Source organism: Triticum urartu, chromosome 4A, assembly GCF_056163025.1.
Source record: "Triticum urartu cultivar PI428250 chromosome 4A, HENAU_Tu73, whole genome shotgun sequence".
NCBI lineage: Eukaryota > Viridiplantae > Streptophyta > Magnoliopsida > Poales > Poaceae > Triticum > Triticum urartu.
In genome coordinates this window covers 618835281-618855017 of record NC_141876.1, presented here as the reverse complement: position 1 = coordinate 618855017, position 19737 = coordinate 618835281, and the positions used below count along the sequence as shown (strand labels likewise).

The following is a 19737-nucleotide window of genomic DNA, read 5'->3' as shown; positions in this document are numbered from 1 at the left end:
CGAAAGAAACTTTGTTTAAGAAAAAAAAAGAGGTATGGCACTTGTCGAAGTAAAAATATGCAAATGGTACGTGGCACCCATATTTTCTCGGTGATGCTGGCCATGCTCTATATATACATGCATCCTTGCCGGGGTATGGACCAATCGCCACCATTGCCCAACGAGCCTTGATTAATCATTTGAGATCGATCGAGGAGCTAGCTAGCTCCATGACTATGGCAGCAGCACAAGGCAAGCTGAGTCCGGAGGCCATCGACAACGAAGTCATCAGCAACGGCAGCGCCAAGGACTACCTCGACCCTCCTCCGGCGCCGCTGGTCGACGCAGGCGAGCTGGGCAAGTGGTCTTTGTACCGTGCCGTCATCGCCGAGTTCACAGCTACACTGCTCTTCGTTTACGTCGCCGTCGCCACCGTGGTCGGCCACAAGCGCCAGACGGACGCCCAGGCGTGCAGCGGCGCCGGCGTGCTGGGCATCGCGTGGGCCTTCGGCGGCATGATCGCCGTCCTCGTCTACTGCACCGCCGGCATCTCCGGCGGCCACATCAACCCTGCGGTGACATTCGGGCTGCTGCTCGCGCGCAAGGTCACCCTTCCCCGCGCCTTCCTCTACATTGTGGCGCAGTGTGTGGGCGCCATCTGCGGCGCGGCGCTGGTGAGGGCCGTGCACGGCGGCCACCACTACGCGCTCTACGGGGGCGGCGCCAACGAGCTCGCTCCAGGATACTCCAGGACGGCGGGGCTTATCGCCGAGATTGCCGGCACCTTCGTGCTCGTGTACACCGTGTTCTCGGCGACTGACCCGAAGCGCATCGCCCGGGACCCGCACGTCCCGGTGCTGGCGCCGCTGCTCATCGGGTTCGCCGTTCTCATGGCGCACCTCGCCACCATCCCAGTCACCGGCACCGGGATCAACCCGGCGAGGAGCTTTGGTGCCGCCGTGGTGTACAACAACAAGAAAGCTTGGGACGACCAGTGGATCTTCTGGGTCGGCCCCTTCCTCGGTGCCGCCGTGGCCATGGTGTACCACCAGTACATCCTCAGGAACAGCTCCATCTTCCGGTCCAACTAGCTACATCATCCATCCATCCATTGATGCGGTCCATATTTACATACGTTGTACCGTGTGGCTGTTAAAATCCATGGTCACTTAGTTTGCTGTTGTGTTGCGTGCAATTACTGAACGTACGTCTGCACGTTAATGTTGGATTCAAAAACCCAAATAAATAAACTTACAACTTAAAGGTATCTCTCAAACCCTGTATATGCCAATTAATGTGATTATTTTGTAACACACTTGCCCAAACAGTAGTGGTTCTATATAATTTACGTCATTCATCAGCATCAAGCAACGGATCTGCATCTGTTTGTGGTTTTCTACGGGGAAACATGGACGGCACGAGGCAGGGGGCAGTGACCACCGTACTGTGTAGCGCTAGACACACACAGGTGGTAGTACTGCCCGCGGGGTTGTATATGGACAAATTTTGAATTGAATCTAAATTTGTTGTGTGCATTTATATATGAGCTAGTTTACTATGAATTACTGTGCGGTCAATGCATACTAATTCTCCTCTTTCACAGTTTATTAGTAGTGCTTTCTTCTGCGGTGTAAGCAAAGTTCCACAGTCGAGCTGTCAACATACTTTTTCCATCCTGATTTATTAGTCCCCTTCGCATTGTGTATTAATATTTTACCTTAATTTAATTAACAAAATGTTAATGCATGTAATAAAAAATAATATCATTGGAAATTATGTTCAAATACGAATCCAAGGATACATTTTTTGGTGACATGTATTATTATTCCTGATTAAATCTATGGTCAAAATTTGACACAAAATATTAAGGGAATCAATAAACCAGAACGGAGCTAGTACATGTCTAGCGAAGCTGCACGGTGCTGCCAACGTAGGTACAAGTGCTTCGTTCGCTCGCTCCACAGTATATAGATTAGCTTCTTCCTCAGAGAGACAGACAGACTCAGAGGCCGAGACAAGGCCATGCATGCAAAGCCAATCATGCATGCATACATCATGGTCCACCTTGTTCGATCTCTATACTATTAGTCCTCATTATCCATCCATCATTCCTTTGTTCACGCAATCTACCACAGCCTCTCACTGGTCTTAATTATCTCTTCTCCCCATCGATGTCATGCAGATGTTGGGAGTACATACTCCTACCATGTTTTGACTACGTTTTACCAAGTTTCATTTCCTTTTAGTGTTTAGGGTTTATAATTTAGTGTTAGGGTTTACAGTTTAAGATTTTGTATTTGAAACTTGGTGAATTTATCGTTGGGTTTTATCAAGTTAATAGCTGAATCTTGCTGCAGTTTTTGAAACTTGTCAAAACATATTCAAGAGTGGTCTTGTTTCAAAGCTCTGTCTGCAATTAACACGAATATGCAAAAGAGAAGCATAAATTGCACTTTCGGTTCAAAAGATATAACATAATTCAATTTGAATGTCAAGAAAAAGCATGAAAGGTTGGATTGGTGGCGTATGCAGTGTCTGCCAAATGTTGCATGGTGGACCCCATATAAATTAATTAAGGGTTAAAGCAGATGCAAAGGCCAATGAAGTTTCTGAGTGCATATATTTAGTAGGGGATTATTGTTTATGTACAAGTAGGGAATAGAGAGATTGATAATACTCCCTCTGTTTTTGAATATAAGTGTTTTTAGAGATTTCAATATGGACAATATATGGATGTATATAGTCATATTTTAGAATGTAGAATCACTCATTTTGCTCCGTATGCGGTCTATATTGCAATCTCTAAAAAGACTTATATTTAGAAATGGAGGAAAATATTATGTAATAGTTTTACAAAAGTCTTATGCATCATTAGTTCAATTGGGTGATTGTTAATTTTGGTTGTGATTTCCCCTCACACAGTACGTAAAGTTTTTTGTGAAGTCAGTAGGTAGGAGTAGGATTTCAGTAGTCTTACCCATGAATGAATTTCACTGGATAAGTACATGGCACAGACAGTACACAGTTGGTCACATGCATGGGTTTCCCGGGGAACAAGAATGATGAAGGGCCGTAGTCGTGCAGCAGCAGTACTGTGATCGAGACCGACCGGTATATATGGACAAATTTAGCTGCCGGCTAATTGAAATTGAATCGGAATGAATGGTGTCACATGATTCACATATATCGATGGCGACAAAACGCTGCAGTGTTGCAGTAGTATCGTTTTCAGGATGCTCTCTCTGTTTCTTTCTTGATCACAAATAATACGGTGTGGTGTGGTGTGGTGTGGTTGATCGGCCGGGACCGTGCTGTGCACATGCATATACAAAGTCAGTGTACACGTACTACGCATGATTGCATTGCTTTCTGAATCTCGATCTCTAGCTCCTAGATATTTTGTTGCATGCTTATGCTTACGTACAGAACTACTCCCTCCATAAAGAAATATAAAAACATTTAGATCATTGCCGTAAAGAAATATAATGGTGTTTAGATCACTAGTAGCAGTGATGTAAACACTTTTATCTTTCTTTACGGAGGGTGGCGGTGAGGGTGCTTAGCATGAGGTCGTCAGAGACCTTGGCGCCGATGTCACGAAGCTCGTCGGCGAGCATCTTGAGCCTCATGCAGTACTCATCGATGGTGGAGTTGTCCTGGTGACAGCCGAAGAACTCCTGCTGCAAGAAAACAAGGCGCTGAAGTTTGTTGTCGGTGAAGAGCGTGTTGATCTTGGCCCACACGACGCAGACGTCCGCCATTACTAACAATTTTTTTTCAAAAAAAATTCAGAATTTTTTTTCAATTTTTTTTTCAATTTTTCTTAATTTCGGGTCACTATGGCTTAATCTCAGGTCAATATGCCTAATCTCAAGTCAAATCACACTAAGTGGTCAAACTTCTCGTACTACTTGTTGATATATCTATCATACACACTACTCCACCCCTTAACTTCGCAGTTCTATCCAACCCCATCACCACCTCACTTAACAGGCACTTGTTAATATATCTATTATCTCAATCCTATTAAACCTTGTTGATGTCTAGGACTTTGTTCATGTTCATGAGTGTGATGAAATTTTGAAAAACATTTCAAACTTCCCGGTCATATTACGTATCATATTTTGAAAAAAAAATCCAAAAAAAAAATTCGAAACCAATTTTTTTTCTGTTACTATTGGCGCACCTAGCAAATGATGCGCCACTAGTAAGTCTGAATTTTTTTCCATCCCCCCCCCCTAGATCTTAAAAGCCCCGTATCTTTTATTCTGTTAGGTTTTTGGGGATTCTGAAAATCTTGAACGAGGTACCCCCCATTCAATTCAGATGTAACTTTTCGAGTAGATGATTTTTCATATAATTTTTTTAATCCGAGTTCGTATGCAAAAGTTATCCCCATTTTACTAAATTTCAAAGAGATTTTGCAAATAAAGTCGCAATTCATATTTGTAAATTTCAACTAGACCACATATCACGTGGGAAACTTATTTTCTTTTATTTTTTTACATTTCCATCATTTTCTTTTATTTTTTAAAACTGAAAAGGAGGTCCACGGGGGAGGGGGGATGCATTTGGTTAGCAGTGGCGTACCCGGGCATAGTGCGACGTTACTAGTTGACATAATAATGGCGCACCATCACAAAGTGCGCCATTACGATGTGTATGACTGGGTCAAACCTTGGTCAATGGCGCAGCTACACAAAGTGCGCCATTACTAAGTTTGACCAAACTTTGATCCAGTCATACACATAGTAATAGCGCACCTTGTGAAGGTGCGTCATTACTATGTCAACTAGTAATGGCGTACTATCCCCTGGTGCGCCACTGCTAACAAATTTTTTTTCATTTTTTTTTCAAAACTGGTAATGGCGCACCACACTACAGGTGCACCATTAGTAATATGTCAATAATGGCGCACCTGTATGTGGTGCGCCATTAATGTCCATATTAGCTATAGCCCTTTTCCTAGTAGTGAGCTGTCGAGGCGGATAGGGACCCGGGCCTCGATGTTGAGGTCACGGATGGCGGCGGCGGAGGGCTCGGGGCTGGCGAAGGGGTTCGACGAGCGGGTGGTGGAGGAGCCCGAGGAGGACATGTCGGCGCGGCTAGGGTTAGGTTTTTTTTTTGTTGGGAGAGGGAAAGGAGGACAACGGCGGCATGGGATGCGGCGACTGTATTGGGAGGCGCGGCTGGGGGAAGGGAGTAGCAGCGGCGACGGGTGGCGCAGCAGGGAGCAGTGGTGTTGTAGAGGGAGGGGTGGCGGCGGCTGCAGGAGGGGCGACGGGGCAGATAGAATCGGGCGGCACGGGCGGCGGCGCCGCGGTGTAGGGGAGGGAGGAGCGCCACGGCGGCGGCGGTGGCGAACCCTAGGGTTGGACCGAGAAAGATGATACCATGTAAACGAATAGTTTGTAATAGAGGTAAATACACCGGGAGTCTTCAAACTTGCATGCGACGGTCAGTTTGGTGCACAAACTTGTAAAATACATGATTCTGGTCATCGAATTTGTGCGGACGTGCAAATACGGTCACATATCCCGTACATGGGCGTATCCGATGCTAGGTTGCCTGCTGTCAGCAACAGATGGCGCTCAGCGCGGCGTGTTTTTGCACAAAACCCCATAGCCTTTTTTATTTGTGAAAAATTAACAACTGGTGGGTCCCACTTATCAGTATATAGCGAAATTTAAATACGAAGAAGTGTGTCGCCCAGTTTAGAACACACGCCTAAGGCGAGGACACAATCCAGCCAAGCCACTCCAACCCAATCCTGTGGATGTTTACGTAGCATAACTTTGCTTTACTGTACTATAACGAAGGAGCTCGTGTAGCAGAAATGGGTTCCATTTTGTGCGGCCTATTTTGCATCTGCTCTCCTTTTTTTTTACAGATTAATAGATATGTAGTATGTAAATTATAATCTCAATAATAAAATGACTTTCAAATATTGTTCATTTATTATTTTAAAATAATATGTATGAATTGTAAAAGATATTTGCATAATTATAATACAAATATTTTTTAAATATTCATAATTGTAAAAACATTGTTTTCAAAATTTGTAGAATAACTTTAAAAATAAAAATAATAATTTTAAAAATAGTAATAATTAAAAAATGTATGTATAGTTGCACCTGTTCGTTTTTTTTGAAATTTTTGAAGCAGAAAACTTTGTTCATGTATTATTTTAAGATAATATTGTTAATTAAAAAAATTGTGTCATAATAATATAAGTATTTTTATAATTACTATTCATAAATATTATTTTAATTATACAAGAATTTCAATAATTATACACACGTTTTAAAAATCTTATGTTTGTATAAGTAAAATATTCATAATATAAAATCTAAAGTCTTGTTATGAATATTTAATCGTGTCTAATATGTAAATTATATATTCTTTTTGAATATAAATCATGATTAAAAATTATACACAAGTGAATATTCATAAATATTTAATAAATATTGTATTCATCATTCTGTATAATTTAAATATAAGCCACGAGTGTATAATTCTTTTTGTATTCATTATTTTTTTATTTAATAACATTTTAAATGTCTGTATTAAATAAATATATTTTATGTAATACACAAGTTTATATTTCATAAACTGTTGACTCTACATTTTACGCAAGAACATGTGTCGAACATCGTATGAAGTCACGTCATGTGCACGACACATATTTAGTTGATAATCCCGGACGTTTTCAGTATAAGTGAAATTGTATCTCATGTTAGACACGTAAATGTTCCTGTTGCAATGGTTGGGTTTTTTTTGTGCGTACCTGAGCTAGCTAGACCGAAGACCCACCACCCGCGCTTCTGTATTTCGCTCCTCGCTGAAGCGTATTTTTGGTACCAATGATGATTGTTTTTCTGCAAATAAACAAAGGCGAGGCTGTTTTAAGCAAGAACATGTCGCACAGAGTGCCATCTTGTCATTGACAGTGGGCCTTGCACACTCTGGCCTGCCAAGCAAGCATCGGATATGTCTGCGTACGGGATATGTGACCGTATTTGCACGCTCACGCAAGTTCGAAAACCAAAATCACGTATTTTACAAGTTTGTGCACTAAACTGACCATCGCGTGCAAGTTCTAAGACTCCCAATGTATTTACCTCTTTGTAATACAATAAACGTTGTATTGATGGGGTGCTGGTGCACGTATATATAAGTACTTGGTAGGCCTCAATCTCAACTATACACAACTAGAAGATGGGTCACACCACGTAATACATGCAACACAAATATACTAAACACATGTCTCCTATTGTACATATACATACGCGTGGACATCCTCACCTTGCATGCAGCTATAGCTCAGTCGTTGTTGTCACCGATCGATCGACTTGCTCGTCATGTCGCCACCTACGTGCACTTCAGGCCTGATCAGACTGACTAACACTAGGCAGCATCAACGTACACATGAAGAAGAGATTGCAGCCTTAATTAGTTCCACTTTGGAGGTTAATTGGCCCGCCTTAATATGCAGGCGTTCAAACTGCAGGAGCTGTGATTCCGAGTGAGATCGATCGATCCAGGGCATATTATCCACGGTGTTAGAAGGGAGAGAGGGATTGGTTTGAATTGTCGTTGTATTGCTTGAGCCTCATGGGCATATATATATAGGAGTAAATAATCATCTTGGAGTACAAGGCAAGGTAGAATAATATCCTACGCTATCCTAGCTTTCCTAATAATCACGATACTCAACATCCCCCCGCAGTCACATCGGTAGCGACGCAGACGGTGAGACTGGAGAAGAATCCGAAGGCAAGCCGACGGACACCCCCCCACAGTCGTAACGGTCTACGCATCGCGGAGTCGTGGGTGGAGTGAAAACCAACGAGGTTGCTCAAGCAGGCGGTAGCCCTTTGTGCCGTTTGTCGATGTAGCCGAGAGCCGAGGGTGGTGTAGCCGTGGTCGAGGTAGCCGCGCGTAGAATTTCGTGGTCGATGTCGAGTCGGGGAACCGGTGTCGAGGATGTCGCCGTGGAGCCGCGGGCGCAAGAGCGCGCCGAGTTAGTATGGGCGCAGTGGTGTCGAAGTAGTGGTGCGCCGGGAAGAATACGTTGTTGACGACGCGTCGCGGCGGGTTTGCCAAGCCCGGGGACACATCGTAGACGAAGGCACACACCGGTGTTGCCAGCACCGGGCATGCGTAGACGGACGAAGACGAAGTTGACGAAGCGCCACACCAGGCTTGCCAGGCCCGGGGAAACATCGTGGACGAAGGCACGCATCGGTGTTGCCAGCACCGGGCATGCATAGACGAGGACCTGCACAAGTTGTACGCCATGTCAGAGGAGTCGGAGAGGCCAGCAAAGAAGGACTCGACGATGGTTGCGGCGTCAATCAGCGCGGAGCCGATGTCGCCTGCGGTTGTCGGAGTAGACGAAGTGGTCGGGGTAGATGACGGCGACGCTGGCGACGGGCCGGTGCTGGACGAAGACGAAGGAGGTGGACGGCGGCGGCGGCTACGTGGGTAGCGGCGGCGGCGGCGGCCTGACGGCGGCGACGGCGGCTAGGGTAGGAGCTCGGCGGCGGTACTCGAAGTAGGCGAAGAACCCGACAGCGTGACGAAGACCGGCGCAGACGGTGGCGTTCCCGCGCCATGGGAGGTGGCGCGACGCATACCACGGAAAGTCAACGTGCCGCCGCGCTACGGTCCGAAGGGGCGACGCAGCAGCGGCGGGCAGGTCGGGGTGACGGCGGGAAGACCTCGGGGCGGCGGCAGGGACCGCGGGCCGCGACGCGACAACCCGAAGGAGGGGCGCGGCGGAGGAGCGCGGGTCGGTGCAACCGCGGGGATGGCCTCTGGACGGCGGCGTGGACCGCGTGCCACGCTCGCTACGGCCCGACGGGGCGACGCAGTGGCGGCGCGAGGGTCGGTGCTGCCACGGGGACGACCTGGAGCGGACGGCCTCTAGGCGGCAGTGGACCGCGGGCCGCGGTACTACGGCCCGAAGGGGCGACGCAGCGGTGACGCGGGTCGGTGCAGCTGGGAGAAGAACCACGGGGCGGCGGCGCTGTGGCCCGACGGGGCGACGCAGCGGCAGCCCGATACTCGATCGGTGGAGAGGCGCGCTGAACTCGGAAACGATATTCACGGGACCGGCTGAGGCGCGCGTAACTGACGGGCCAGGTCGGTCGCGCGGCGTAGATGAGGCGGATCGCGGCGGCGAGCGGGTGATCAAGCCGATCGCGCGCGAGGTCGGGGACGCCGCTCGGTGGAGGCGCGGTGGCGGCGGAGTCCGAGATGAAGCCGGCGGCGGCGGGCGGCAGGGCGGCTATGATTGGCCGCAGTATGGCGCGAGGCCGCCGGATCGGGGTGATGCAGGAGTCCTGGTCGGAGCAGGGCGGTGATAGCCGACGTAGATCGACGGGCGGGTCGTCGCGCGAACGGCGGCGGTGCAGGGCTGCCGCATGACGCGAGGCCGCCGGGTCGGGGCGACCGGTGGGCCGACGCGCGGACGATGCGCGAGGCCGCCGAGTCAGGGCGACCGACGGGCCGACGCGCGAGGCCGCCGGGTCGGTGAAGAAGCTGGCCAATCGCGCCGGTGTTGGAGTAGAGGCGCACGGGGTCGACGGCGGCGGTGGGTGACGCAAACCGGATCAGATAGACCGGAAAACCAAAAAATAGACGTCGATCAAAGCGATCGGTGAGAGAGAGAAAACCCGGATCAAAGGATCGGAAAAAAAAACTCTCTAGGGCAGCCGGCCAACACGGCCGGCGGACGAACCCTGCGTACGGGTGACGCGGCCCCCGGCGGCGGTTATGGAGGCCGACCGCCCCGGGGGCAGCGCGCAGGTGCGGAAGCGGCGGCGGCTAGTGTTTAGGATCGACTTGTGATAGATACCATGTTAGAAGGGAGAGAAGGATTGGTTTGAATTGTCATTGTATTGCTTGAGCCTCATGGGCATATATATAGAAGTACATGATCATGTTAGAGTACAAGGCAAAGTAGAATAATATCCTACGCTATCCTAACTTTCCTAATAATCACGATACTCAACACATAGGGTAACTAGCGCTGTTTAATCTTTTTTTGAGGGAATAGAGCTGTTTAATTTTAAGTCGCCACTACTCCGATCCACTGTACGTCTGTTATAAAACGTTTAATTTTATTAGGACATCTTCAAACAACCGACCCACAAGCCGTCCGCATATGTTTAGATCGCACGGTCCATACCCCGGAAGCTATCCAACGTGGGTATATATCGGTTCGCCGCGTGGTCCAGGCTCCGAAAGCTATCCAACGTGGGTATATATCGGTTCGCCGCATGATCCGGGCTCCGAAAGCCATTCAACACGGGTCTGTATCGGTCCGCCGCGCGTTTCAGACTATATTTTTCCTGCAAACAGGAAGCAAATATGGGGGGCTTTGGGGGAGTCTAGACACGAGCCACGTCGGCCTTTTACACCCGTGGCCCACCCAAAAGGAAGGTGGGGCCCGCGCTTTTGTTGTATCCGCACTCTTGCCGCGCCAAAATACCCCACTATCTTCTTCCATCCCGCTGCTCTCCAAGCAATTTCCGCCCTTTTCTCTAACTTTCTTCCTGAAGGAAATATGCCCTAGAGGCAATAATAAAGTTATTATTTATTTCCTTATATCATAATAAATGTTTATTATTCATGCTAGAATTATATTAACCGGAAACATAATACATGTGTGAATACATAGACAAACAGAGTGTCACTAGTATGCCTCTACTTGACTAGCTCGTTAATCGAAGATGGTTATGTTTCCTAACCATGAACAAAAGAGTTGTTATTTGATTAACGGGATCACATCATTAGAAGAATGATGTGATTGACATGACCCATTCCATTTGCTTAGCACCCGATCGTTTAGTATGTTGCTATTGCTTTCTTCATGACTTATACATGTTCCTATGACTATGAGATTATGCAACTCCCGTTTGCCGGAGGAACACTTTGTATACTACCAAACGTCACAACGTAACTGGGTGATTATAAAGGAGCTCTACAGGTGTCTCCAAAGGTAAATGTTGGGTTGGCGTATTTCGAGATTAGGATTTGTCACTCCGATTGTCGGAGAGGTATCTCTGGGCCCTCTCGGTAATGCACATCACATAAGCCTTGCAAGCATTGCAACTAATGAGTTAGTTGCGAGATGATGTATTACGGAACGAGTAAAGAGACTTGCCGGTAACGAGATTGAACTAGGTATTGAGATACCGACGATCGAATCTCGGGCAAGTAACATACAGATGACAAAGGGAACAAAGTATGTTGTTGTGCGGTCTGACCAATAAAGATCTTCGTAGAATATGTGGGAGCCAATATGAGCATCCAGGTTCCGCTATTGGTTATTGACCGGAGACGTGTCTCGGTCATGTCTACATTGTTCTCGAACCTGTAGGGTCCGCACGCTTAAGGTTTCGATGACAATTATATTATGAGTTTATGAGTTTTGATGTACCGAAGGAGTTTGGAGTCCCGGATGAGATCGGGGACATGACGAGGAGTCTCGAAATGGTCGAGACGTAAAGATCGACATATTGGACGACTATATTCGGACATCGGAAAGGTTCCAAGTGATTCGGGTATTTTCGGAGGTACCGGGAAGTTACGGGAATACGAGGAAGAAGCAATGGGCCTTAGTGGAAAGGACTAGGAGGTGGCGCGCGCCCCTCCCAAGCCCAGTCCGAATTGGACAAGGGGTTTGGGGCGCGGCCCCTCTCTCCCTTCCTTCCCCTCTTCCCCCCTTTCCCCCCTTCTCCTAGTTGGACTAGGAAAGGTGGAAACCTACTCCAACTAGGAGTAGGAATCCTACTCCTCCTTGGCGCGTCCACAAGGGCCGGCCGGCCTCCCCCTTGCTCCTTTATATACGGGGGCAGCGGGCACCCCATAGACACACAAGTTGATCCACGTGATCATATTCTTAGCCGTGTGCGGCGCCCCCTGCCACCATAGTCCTCGATAATATTGTAGCGGTGCTTAGGCGAAGCCCTGCGACAGTAGTACATCAAGATCGTCACCACGCCGTCGTGCTGACGGAACTCTTCCTCGACACTTTGCTGGATCGGAGTCCGGGGATCGTCATCGAGCTGAACGTGTGCTAAAACTTGGAGGTGCCGTAGTTTCGGTGCTTGATCGGTCGGGCCGTGGAGACGTACGACTACATCAACCAAACGCTTCCGTTGTCGATCTACAAGGGTACGTAGATCACTCTTCCCTCTCGTTGCTATGCATCACCATGATCTTGCGTGTGCATAGGAATTTTTTTAAAATTACTACGTTCCCCAACAGTGGCATCCGAGCCTAGGTTTTATGTGTCGATGTTATATGCACGAGTAGAACACAAGTGAGTTGTGGGCGATATAAGTCATACTGCTTACCAGCATGTCATACTTTGGTTCGGCGGTATTGTTGGACGAAGCGGCCCGGACCGACATTACGAGTACGCTTACGCGAGACCGGTTCTCCCGACGTGCTTTGCACAAAGGAGGCTAGCGGGTGACAGTTTCTCCAACTTTAGTTGAACCGAGTGTGGCTACGTCCGGTCCTTGCGAAGGTTAAAACAGCACCAACTTGACAAACTATCGTTGTGGTTTTGATGCGTAGGTAAGATTGGTTCTTGCTTAAGTCCGTAGCAGCCACGTAAAACTTGCAACAACAAAGTAGAGGACGTCTAACTTGTTTTTGCAGGGCATGTTGTGATGTGATATGGTCAAGACATGATGCTAAATTTTATTGTATGAGATGATCATGTTTTGTAACCAAGTTATCGGCAACTGGCAGGAGCCATATGGTTGTCACTTTATTGTATGCAATGCAATTGCGCTGTAATGCTTTACTTTATCACTTAGCGGTAGCGATAGTCGTGGAAGCATAAGATTGGCGAGACGACAACGATGCTACGATGGTGATCAAGGTGTCGCGCCGGTGACGATGGTGATCACGACGATGCTTCGAAGATGGAGATCACAAGCACAAGATGATGATGGCCATATCATATCACTTATATTGATTGCATGTGATGTTTATCTTTTATGCATCTTATCTTGCTTTGATTGACGGTAGCATTTTAAGATGATCTCTCACTAATTATCAAGAAGTGTTCTTCCTGAGTATGCACCGTTGCGAAAGTTCTTCGTGCTGAGACACCACGTGATGATCCGGTGTGATAGGCTCTACGTTCAAATACAACGGGTGCAAAACAGTTGCACACGCGGAATACTCAGGTTATACTTGACGAGCCAAGCATATACAGATATGGCCTCGGAACACGGAGACCGAAAGGTCGAGCGTGAATCATATAGTAGATATGATCAACATAGTGATGTTCACCAATGAAACTACTCCATCTCACGTGATGATCGGACATGGTATAGTTGATTTGGATCACGTGATCACTTAGAGGATTAGAGGGATGTCTGTCTAAGTGGGAGTTCTTAAGTAATATGATTAAATTGAACTTAAATTTATCATGAACTTAGTCCTGGTAGTATTTTGCAAATTATGTTGTAGATCAATAGCTCGCGTTGTTGCTTCCCTGTGTTTATTTTGGTATGTTCCTAGAGAAAATTGTGTTGAAAGATGTTAGTAGCAATGATGCGGATTGGATCCGTGATCTGAGGTTTATCCTCATTGCTGCACAGAAGAATTATGTCCTTGATGCACCGCTAGGTGACAGACCTATTGCAGGAGCAGATGCAGACGTTATGAATGTTTGGCTAGCTCAATATGATGACTACTTGATAGTTTAGTGCACCATGCTTAATGGCTTAGAATCGGGACTTCAAAAACGTTTTGAACGTCATGGACCATATGAGATGTTCCAGGAGTTGAAGTTAATATTTCAAGCAAATACCTGAGTTGAGAGATATGAAGTCTCCAACAAGTTCTGTAGCTAAAAGATGGAGGAGAATCGCTCAACTAGTGAGCATGTGCTCAGATTGTCTGGGTACTACAATCGCTTGAATCAAGTGGGAGTTAATCTTCCAGATAAGATAGTGATTGATAGAATTCTCTAGTCACCATCACCAAGTTAGTAGAACTTCGTGATGAACTATAATATGCAAGGGATAACGGAAACAACTCCCAAGCTCTTCGTGATGCTGAAATCAACGAAGGTAGAAATCAAGAAAAACATCAAGTGTTGATGGTTGACAAGACCACTAGTTTCAAGAAAAGGGCAAAGGGAAGAAAGGAAACTTCAAGAAGAACTGCAAGCGAGTTGCTGCTCAAGTGAAGAAGCCCAAGTCTAGACCTAAGCCTGATACTAAGTGCTTCTACTGCAAAGGAACTGGTCACTGGAAGCGGAACTACCCCAAGTATTTGGCGGATAAGAAGGATGGCAAAGTGAACAAAGGTATATTTGATATACAAATTATTGATGTGTATTTTACTAGTGTTCATAGCAACCCCTTGGTATTTGATACTGGTTCAGTTGCTAAGAGTAGTAACTCAAAACGGGAGTTGCAGAATGAACAGATACTAGTTAAGGGTGAAGTGACGATGTGTGTTGGAAGTAGTTCCAAGATTGATATGATCATCATCGCACACTCCCTATAATTTCGGGATTAGTGTTGAATCTAAATAAGTGTTATTTGGTGTTTGCGTTGAGCATGAATATGATCTGATCATGTTTATTGTAATACAGTTATTCATTTAAGTAAGAGAATAAATTGTTGTTCTATTTACATGAATAAAACCTTATATGGTTACACACCCAATGAAAATAGTTCGTTGGATCTCGATTATAGTGATACACATAATCATAATATTGAAACCAAAAGATGCAAAGTTAATAATGATAGTGCAACTTATTTATGGCACTGCTGTTTAGGTCATATTGGTGTAAAGTGCATGAAGAAACTCCATGCTGATGGGCTTTTGGAATCACTTGATTATGAATCAGTTGATGCTTGCGAACCATGCCTCATGGGCAAGATGACTAAGACTCTGTTCTTCGGAACAATGGAGCGAGCAACAGATTTGTTGGAAATCATGCATACTGATGTATGTGGTCCAATGAATATTGAGGCTCGCGACAGGTATCATTATTTTCTGATCTTCACAGATGATTTGAGCAGATATGAGTATATCTACTTGATGAAACATAAGTCTGAAACATTTGAAAAGTTCAAAGAATTTCAGAGTGAAGTGAAAAATCATCGTAACAAGAAAATAAAGTTTCTACGATCAGATCATAGAGAAGAGTATTTGAGTTACGAGTTTGGCTTTCAGTTAAAAACAATGTGAAATAGTTTCACTACTCATGCCACCTGGAACACCACAATGTAATGGTGTGTCCGAACGTCATAACCGTACTTTATTAGATATGGTGCGATCTATGATGTCTCTTACCGATCTACCACTATCGTTTTGGGGTTATGCATTAGAGACAGCTGCATTCACGTTAAATAGGGCACCATCTAAATCCGTTGAAACGACAAAATCTGAACTGTGGTTTGGCAAGAAACCAAAGTTGTCGTTTCTTAAAAGTTTGAGGTTGCAATGCTTATGTGAAAAAGTTTCAACCTGATAAACTCAAACCCAAATCGGAGAAGTGCGTCTTCATAGGATACCCAAAAGAAAATGTTGGGTGCACCTTCTATCACAGATCCGAAGGCAAGATATTCGTTGCTTTGAATGGATCCTTTCTAGAGAAGGAATTTCTGTCGAAAAGAAGTGAGTGGGAGGAAAGTAGAACTTGATGAGGTAACTGTACCTGCTCCCTTATTGGAAAGTAGTACATCACAGAAACCAGTTTCTGTAACACCTACACCAATTAGTGAGGAAGCTAATGATGATAATCATGAAACTTCAGAACAAGATACTACTGAACCTCGTAGATCAACCAGAGTAAGATCCGCACCAGAGTTGTACGGTAATCCTGTTCTGGAGGTCATGTTACTTGACCATGACGAACCTACGAACTAAGAGGAAGCGATGATGAGCCCAGATTCCGCGAAATGGCTTGAGGCCATGAAATCTGAGATGAGATCCATGTATAAGAACAAAGTATGGACTTTGATTGACTTGCCCAATGATCGGCGAGCCATTGAGATTAAATGGATCTTCAAGAGGAAGACGGACGCTGATAGTAGTGTTACTATCTACAAAGCTAGAATTGTCGCAAAAAGGTTTTCGACAAGTTCAAGGTGTTGACTACGATGAGAGTTTCTCACTCGTATCTAGCTTAAGTCTGTCCAAATCATGTTAGCAATTGCCGCATTTTATGAAATCTGGCAAATGGATAAACAAAACTGCATTCCTTAAATGGATATATTAAAGAAGAGTTGTATATGATGCAACCAGAAGGTTTTGTCAATCCTAAAGGTACTAACAAAATATGCAAGCTCCAGCGATCCATCTATGGACTGGTGCAACCATCTCGGAGTTGGAATATACGCTTTGATAAGTTGATCAAAGCATATAGTTTTATACAGACTTGCGGTGAAGCTCGTATTTACAAGAAAGTGAGTGGGAGCACTACAACATTTCTGATAAGTATATGTGAATGACATATTGTTGATCAGAGATAATGTAGAATTATTCTGCAAAGCATAAAGGAATGTTTGAAAGGATTTTTTCAAAGAAAGACCTCGGTGAAGCTGCTTACATATTGAGCATCAAGATCTATAGAGATAGATCAAGACACTTGATAAGTTTTTCAATGAGTACATACCTTGACAATATTTTGAAGTAGTTCAAAAATTGGAACGGTCAAAGAAAGAGTTCTTGGCTAGGTTACAAGGTGTGAAATTGAGTAAGACTCAAAGCTCGACCACGGCAGAAGATAGAAAGAGAATGAAAGTCATTCCCTATGTCTCAGCCATAGGTTCTATAAAGTATGCCATGCTGTGTACCAGATCTATTGTATACCCTACACTGTGTTAAGCAAGGGAGTACAATAGTGATCTAAGAGTAGATCACTGGGCAGCGGTCAAAATTATCCTTAGTGCAATAAGGAAATATTTCTCAATTATGGAGGTGACAAAAAGGTTCGTCGTAAAAAGTTACGTCGATGCAAGTTTTGACACAGATCTGGATGACTCTAAGTCTCGATCTAGATACATATTTAAAGTGGGAGCAATCAGCTAGAGTAGCTCCGTGCAGAGCATTGTAGACATAGAATTCACAAAATACTTACGAATCTGTATGTGACAGACCCGTTGACTAAAATTATCTCACAAGCAAAACATGATCACACCTTAGTACTATTTGGGTGTTAATCACATAAACGATGTGAACCAGATTACTGACTCTAGTAAACCCTTTGAGTATAGGTCACATGACAATGTGAACTATGGGTGTTAAACACATGGTGATGTGAACTATTAGTGTTGAATCACATGGCGATGTGAACTAGATTATTGACTCTAGTGCAAGTGGGAGACTGAAGGAAATATGCCCTAGAGGCAATAATAAAGTTATTATTTATTTCCTTATATCATGATAAATGTTTATTATTCATGCTAGAATTATATTAACCGGAAACATAATACATGTGTGAATACATAGACAAACAGAGTGTCACTAGTATGCCTCTACTTGACTAGCTCGTTAATCGAAGATGGTTATGTTTCCTAACCATGAACAAAAGAGTTGTTATTTGATTAACGGGATCACATCATTAGAAGAATGATGTGATTGACATGACCCATTCCACTAGCTTAGCACCCGATCGTTTAGTATGTTGCTATTGCTTTCTTCATGACTTATACATGTTCCTATGACTATGAGATTATGCAACTCCTGTTTGCCGGAGGAACACTTTGTGTGCTACTAAACGTCACAACGTAACTGGGTGATTATAAAGAAGCTCTACAGGTGTCTCCAAAGGTAAATGTTGGGTTGGCGTATTTCGGTAATGCACATCACATAAGCATTGCAAGCATTGCAACTAATGAGTTAGTTGCGAGATGATGTATTACGGAACGAGTAAAGAGACTTGCCGGTAACGAGATTGAACTAGGTATTGAGACACCGACGATCGAATCTCGGGCAAGTAACATACAGATGACAATGGGAACAAAGTATGTTGTTATGTGGTCTGACCGATAAAGATCTTCGTAGAATATGTGGGAGCCAATATGAGCATCCAGATTCCGCTATTGTTTATTGACCGGAGACGTGTCTCGGTCATGTCTACATTGTTCTCGAACCCGTAGGGTCCGCACGCTTAAGGTTTCGATGACAGTTATATTATGAGTTTATGAGTTTTGATGTACCGAAAGAGTTCGGAGTCCCGGATGAGATCGGGGACATGACGAAGAGTCTCGAAATGGTCGAGACGTAAAGATCGATATATTGGACGACTATATTCGGACATCGGAAAGGTTCCGAGTGATTCGGGTATTTTCGGAGGTACCTGGGAGTTACGGGAATACGAGGAAGAAGCAATGGGCCTTAATGGGCCTTAGTGGAAAGGACCAGGAGGTGGCGCGCGCCCCTCCCAAGCCCAGTCCGAATTGGACAAGGGGTTTGGGGCGCGGCCCCTCTCTCCCTTCCTTCCCCTCTTCCCCCCTTTCCCCCCTTCTCCTAGTTGGACTAGGAAAGGTGGAAACCTGCTCCAACTAGGAGTAGGAATCCTACTCCTCCTTGGCGCGCCCACAAGGTCCGGCCGGCCTCCCCCTTGCTCCTTTATATACGGGGGCAGGGGGCACCCCATAGACACACAAGTTGATCCACGTGATCATATTCTTAGCCGTGTGCGGCGCCCCCTGCCACCATAGTCCTCGATAATATTGTAGCGGTGCTTAGGCGAAGCCCTGCGACAGTAGTACATCAAGATCGTCACCACGCCGTCGTGCTGACGGAACTCTTCCTCGACACTTTGCTGGATCGGAGTCCGGGGATCGTCATCGAGCTGAACGTGTGCTAAAACTCGGAGGTGCCGTAGTTTCGGTGCTTGATCGGTCGGGCCGTGAAGACGTACGACTACATCAACCAAACGCTTCCGTTGTCGATCTACAAGGGTACGTAGATCACACTCTTCCCTCTCGTTGCTATGCATCACCATGATCTTGCATGTGCGTAGGAAATTTTTTGAAATTACTACGTTCCCCAACACTTCCTCGCTCCTGCCATCGACGCATGGAACCGGACGAGGACCTGCCGGAGATGGAGGTGGTGGTGGTGGTGGTGGTGGAGGTGGAGGGGGAGGAGGATCCCCGCATCACCATCGCTCAAAAGAACAACTTGGCGACGCAGAAAACTCGCCACGCCAAAGCGAAGGCCGCAAGGAAGGAGAAGCTAATGAAGCAGAAGGCGCCCGACAGCGGGCATGCTGATGGCATTCGTGGCGGTGGGCGTGCTGGTCGCGGACGCGGTGGAAGTCGTGGTCCGAGTCGCGGAGCCCGATGGTGATGCCCGTCGTCCAAACGACGCCATGGCAGGAGCAGTACAAAGCTTCGTAGTACTACGCCGCCTAGCAGCTCGGTGGGAAGCCCACATCAACCGCCGCCAGGCAAGTGCCTTACACCATTGACGTAAACGCGACGCCACTGCTCTTCTCGAAGTCTTCCTTGCCGCAGCTCGTCCGGGCACGGACGGCGGGCGTGGAGCATATGGTTGCCCGCACGCTCTTCACTACTATGCCTACGAAGGCGTACGACGACGGAGAGAGGGAGAGGTTCGACATCATCCACAATGGAGGGGGAGGAGGAGGTGGGTATGAAGACGGGCATGTGAAAGACTCGAATCCCACCTAGTCCGGCAACTACACTCACATGCAGCAGGGCTACACCCAGAGTGGCATGCAACAGTCCTACAGCC

The 19737-nt window shown here is 46.2% G+C and overlaps 1 protein-coding gene across 1 annotated transcript; it reads left to right on the top strand.

Annotated features, from left to right (window-relative positions):
- The first annotated feature begins 146 nt into the window (after nucleotides 1-146).
- LOC125550107 (aquaporin PIP2-5) lies at nucleotides 147-1248 on the top strand. The gene has a single exon (XM_048713017.2). It carries the CDS (start codon nucleotides 210-212, stop codon nucleotides 1068-1070), a length of 861 nt encoding a protein of 286 aa, XP_048568974.1. The 5' UTR covers nucleotides 147-209; the 3' UTR covers nucleotides 1071-1248.
- The last annotated feature ends 18489 nt before the right edge of the window (nucleotides 1249-19737 follow it).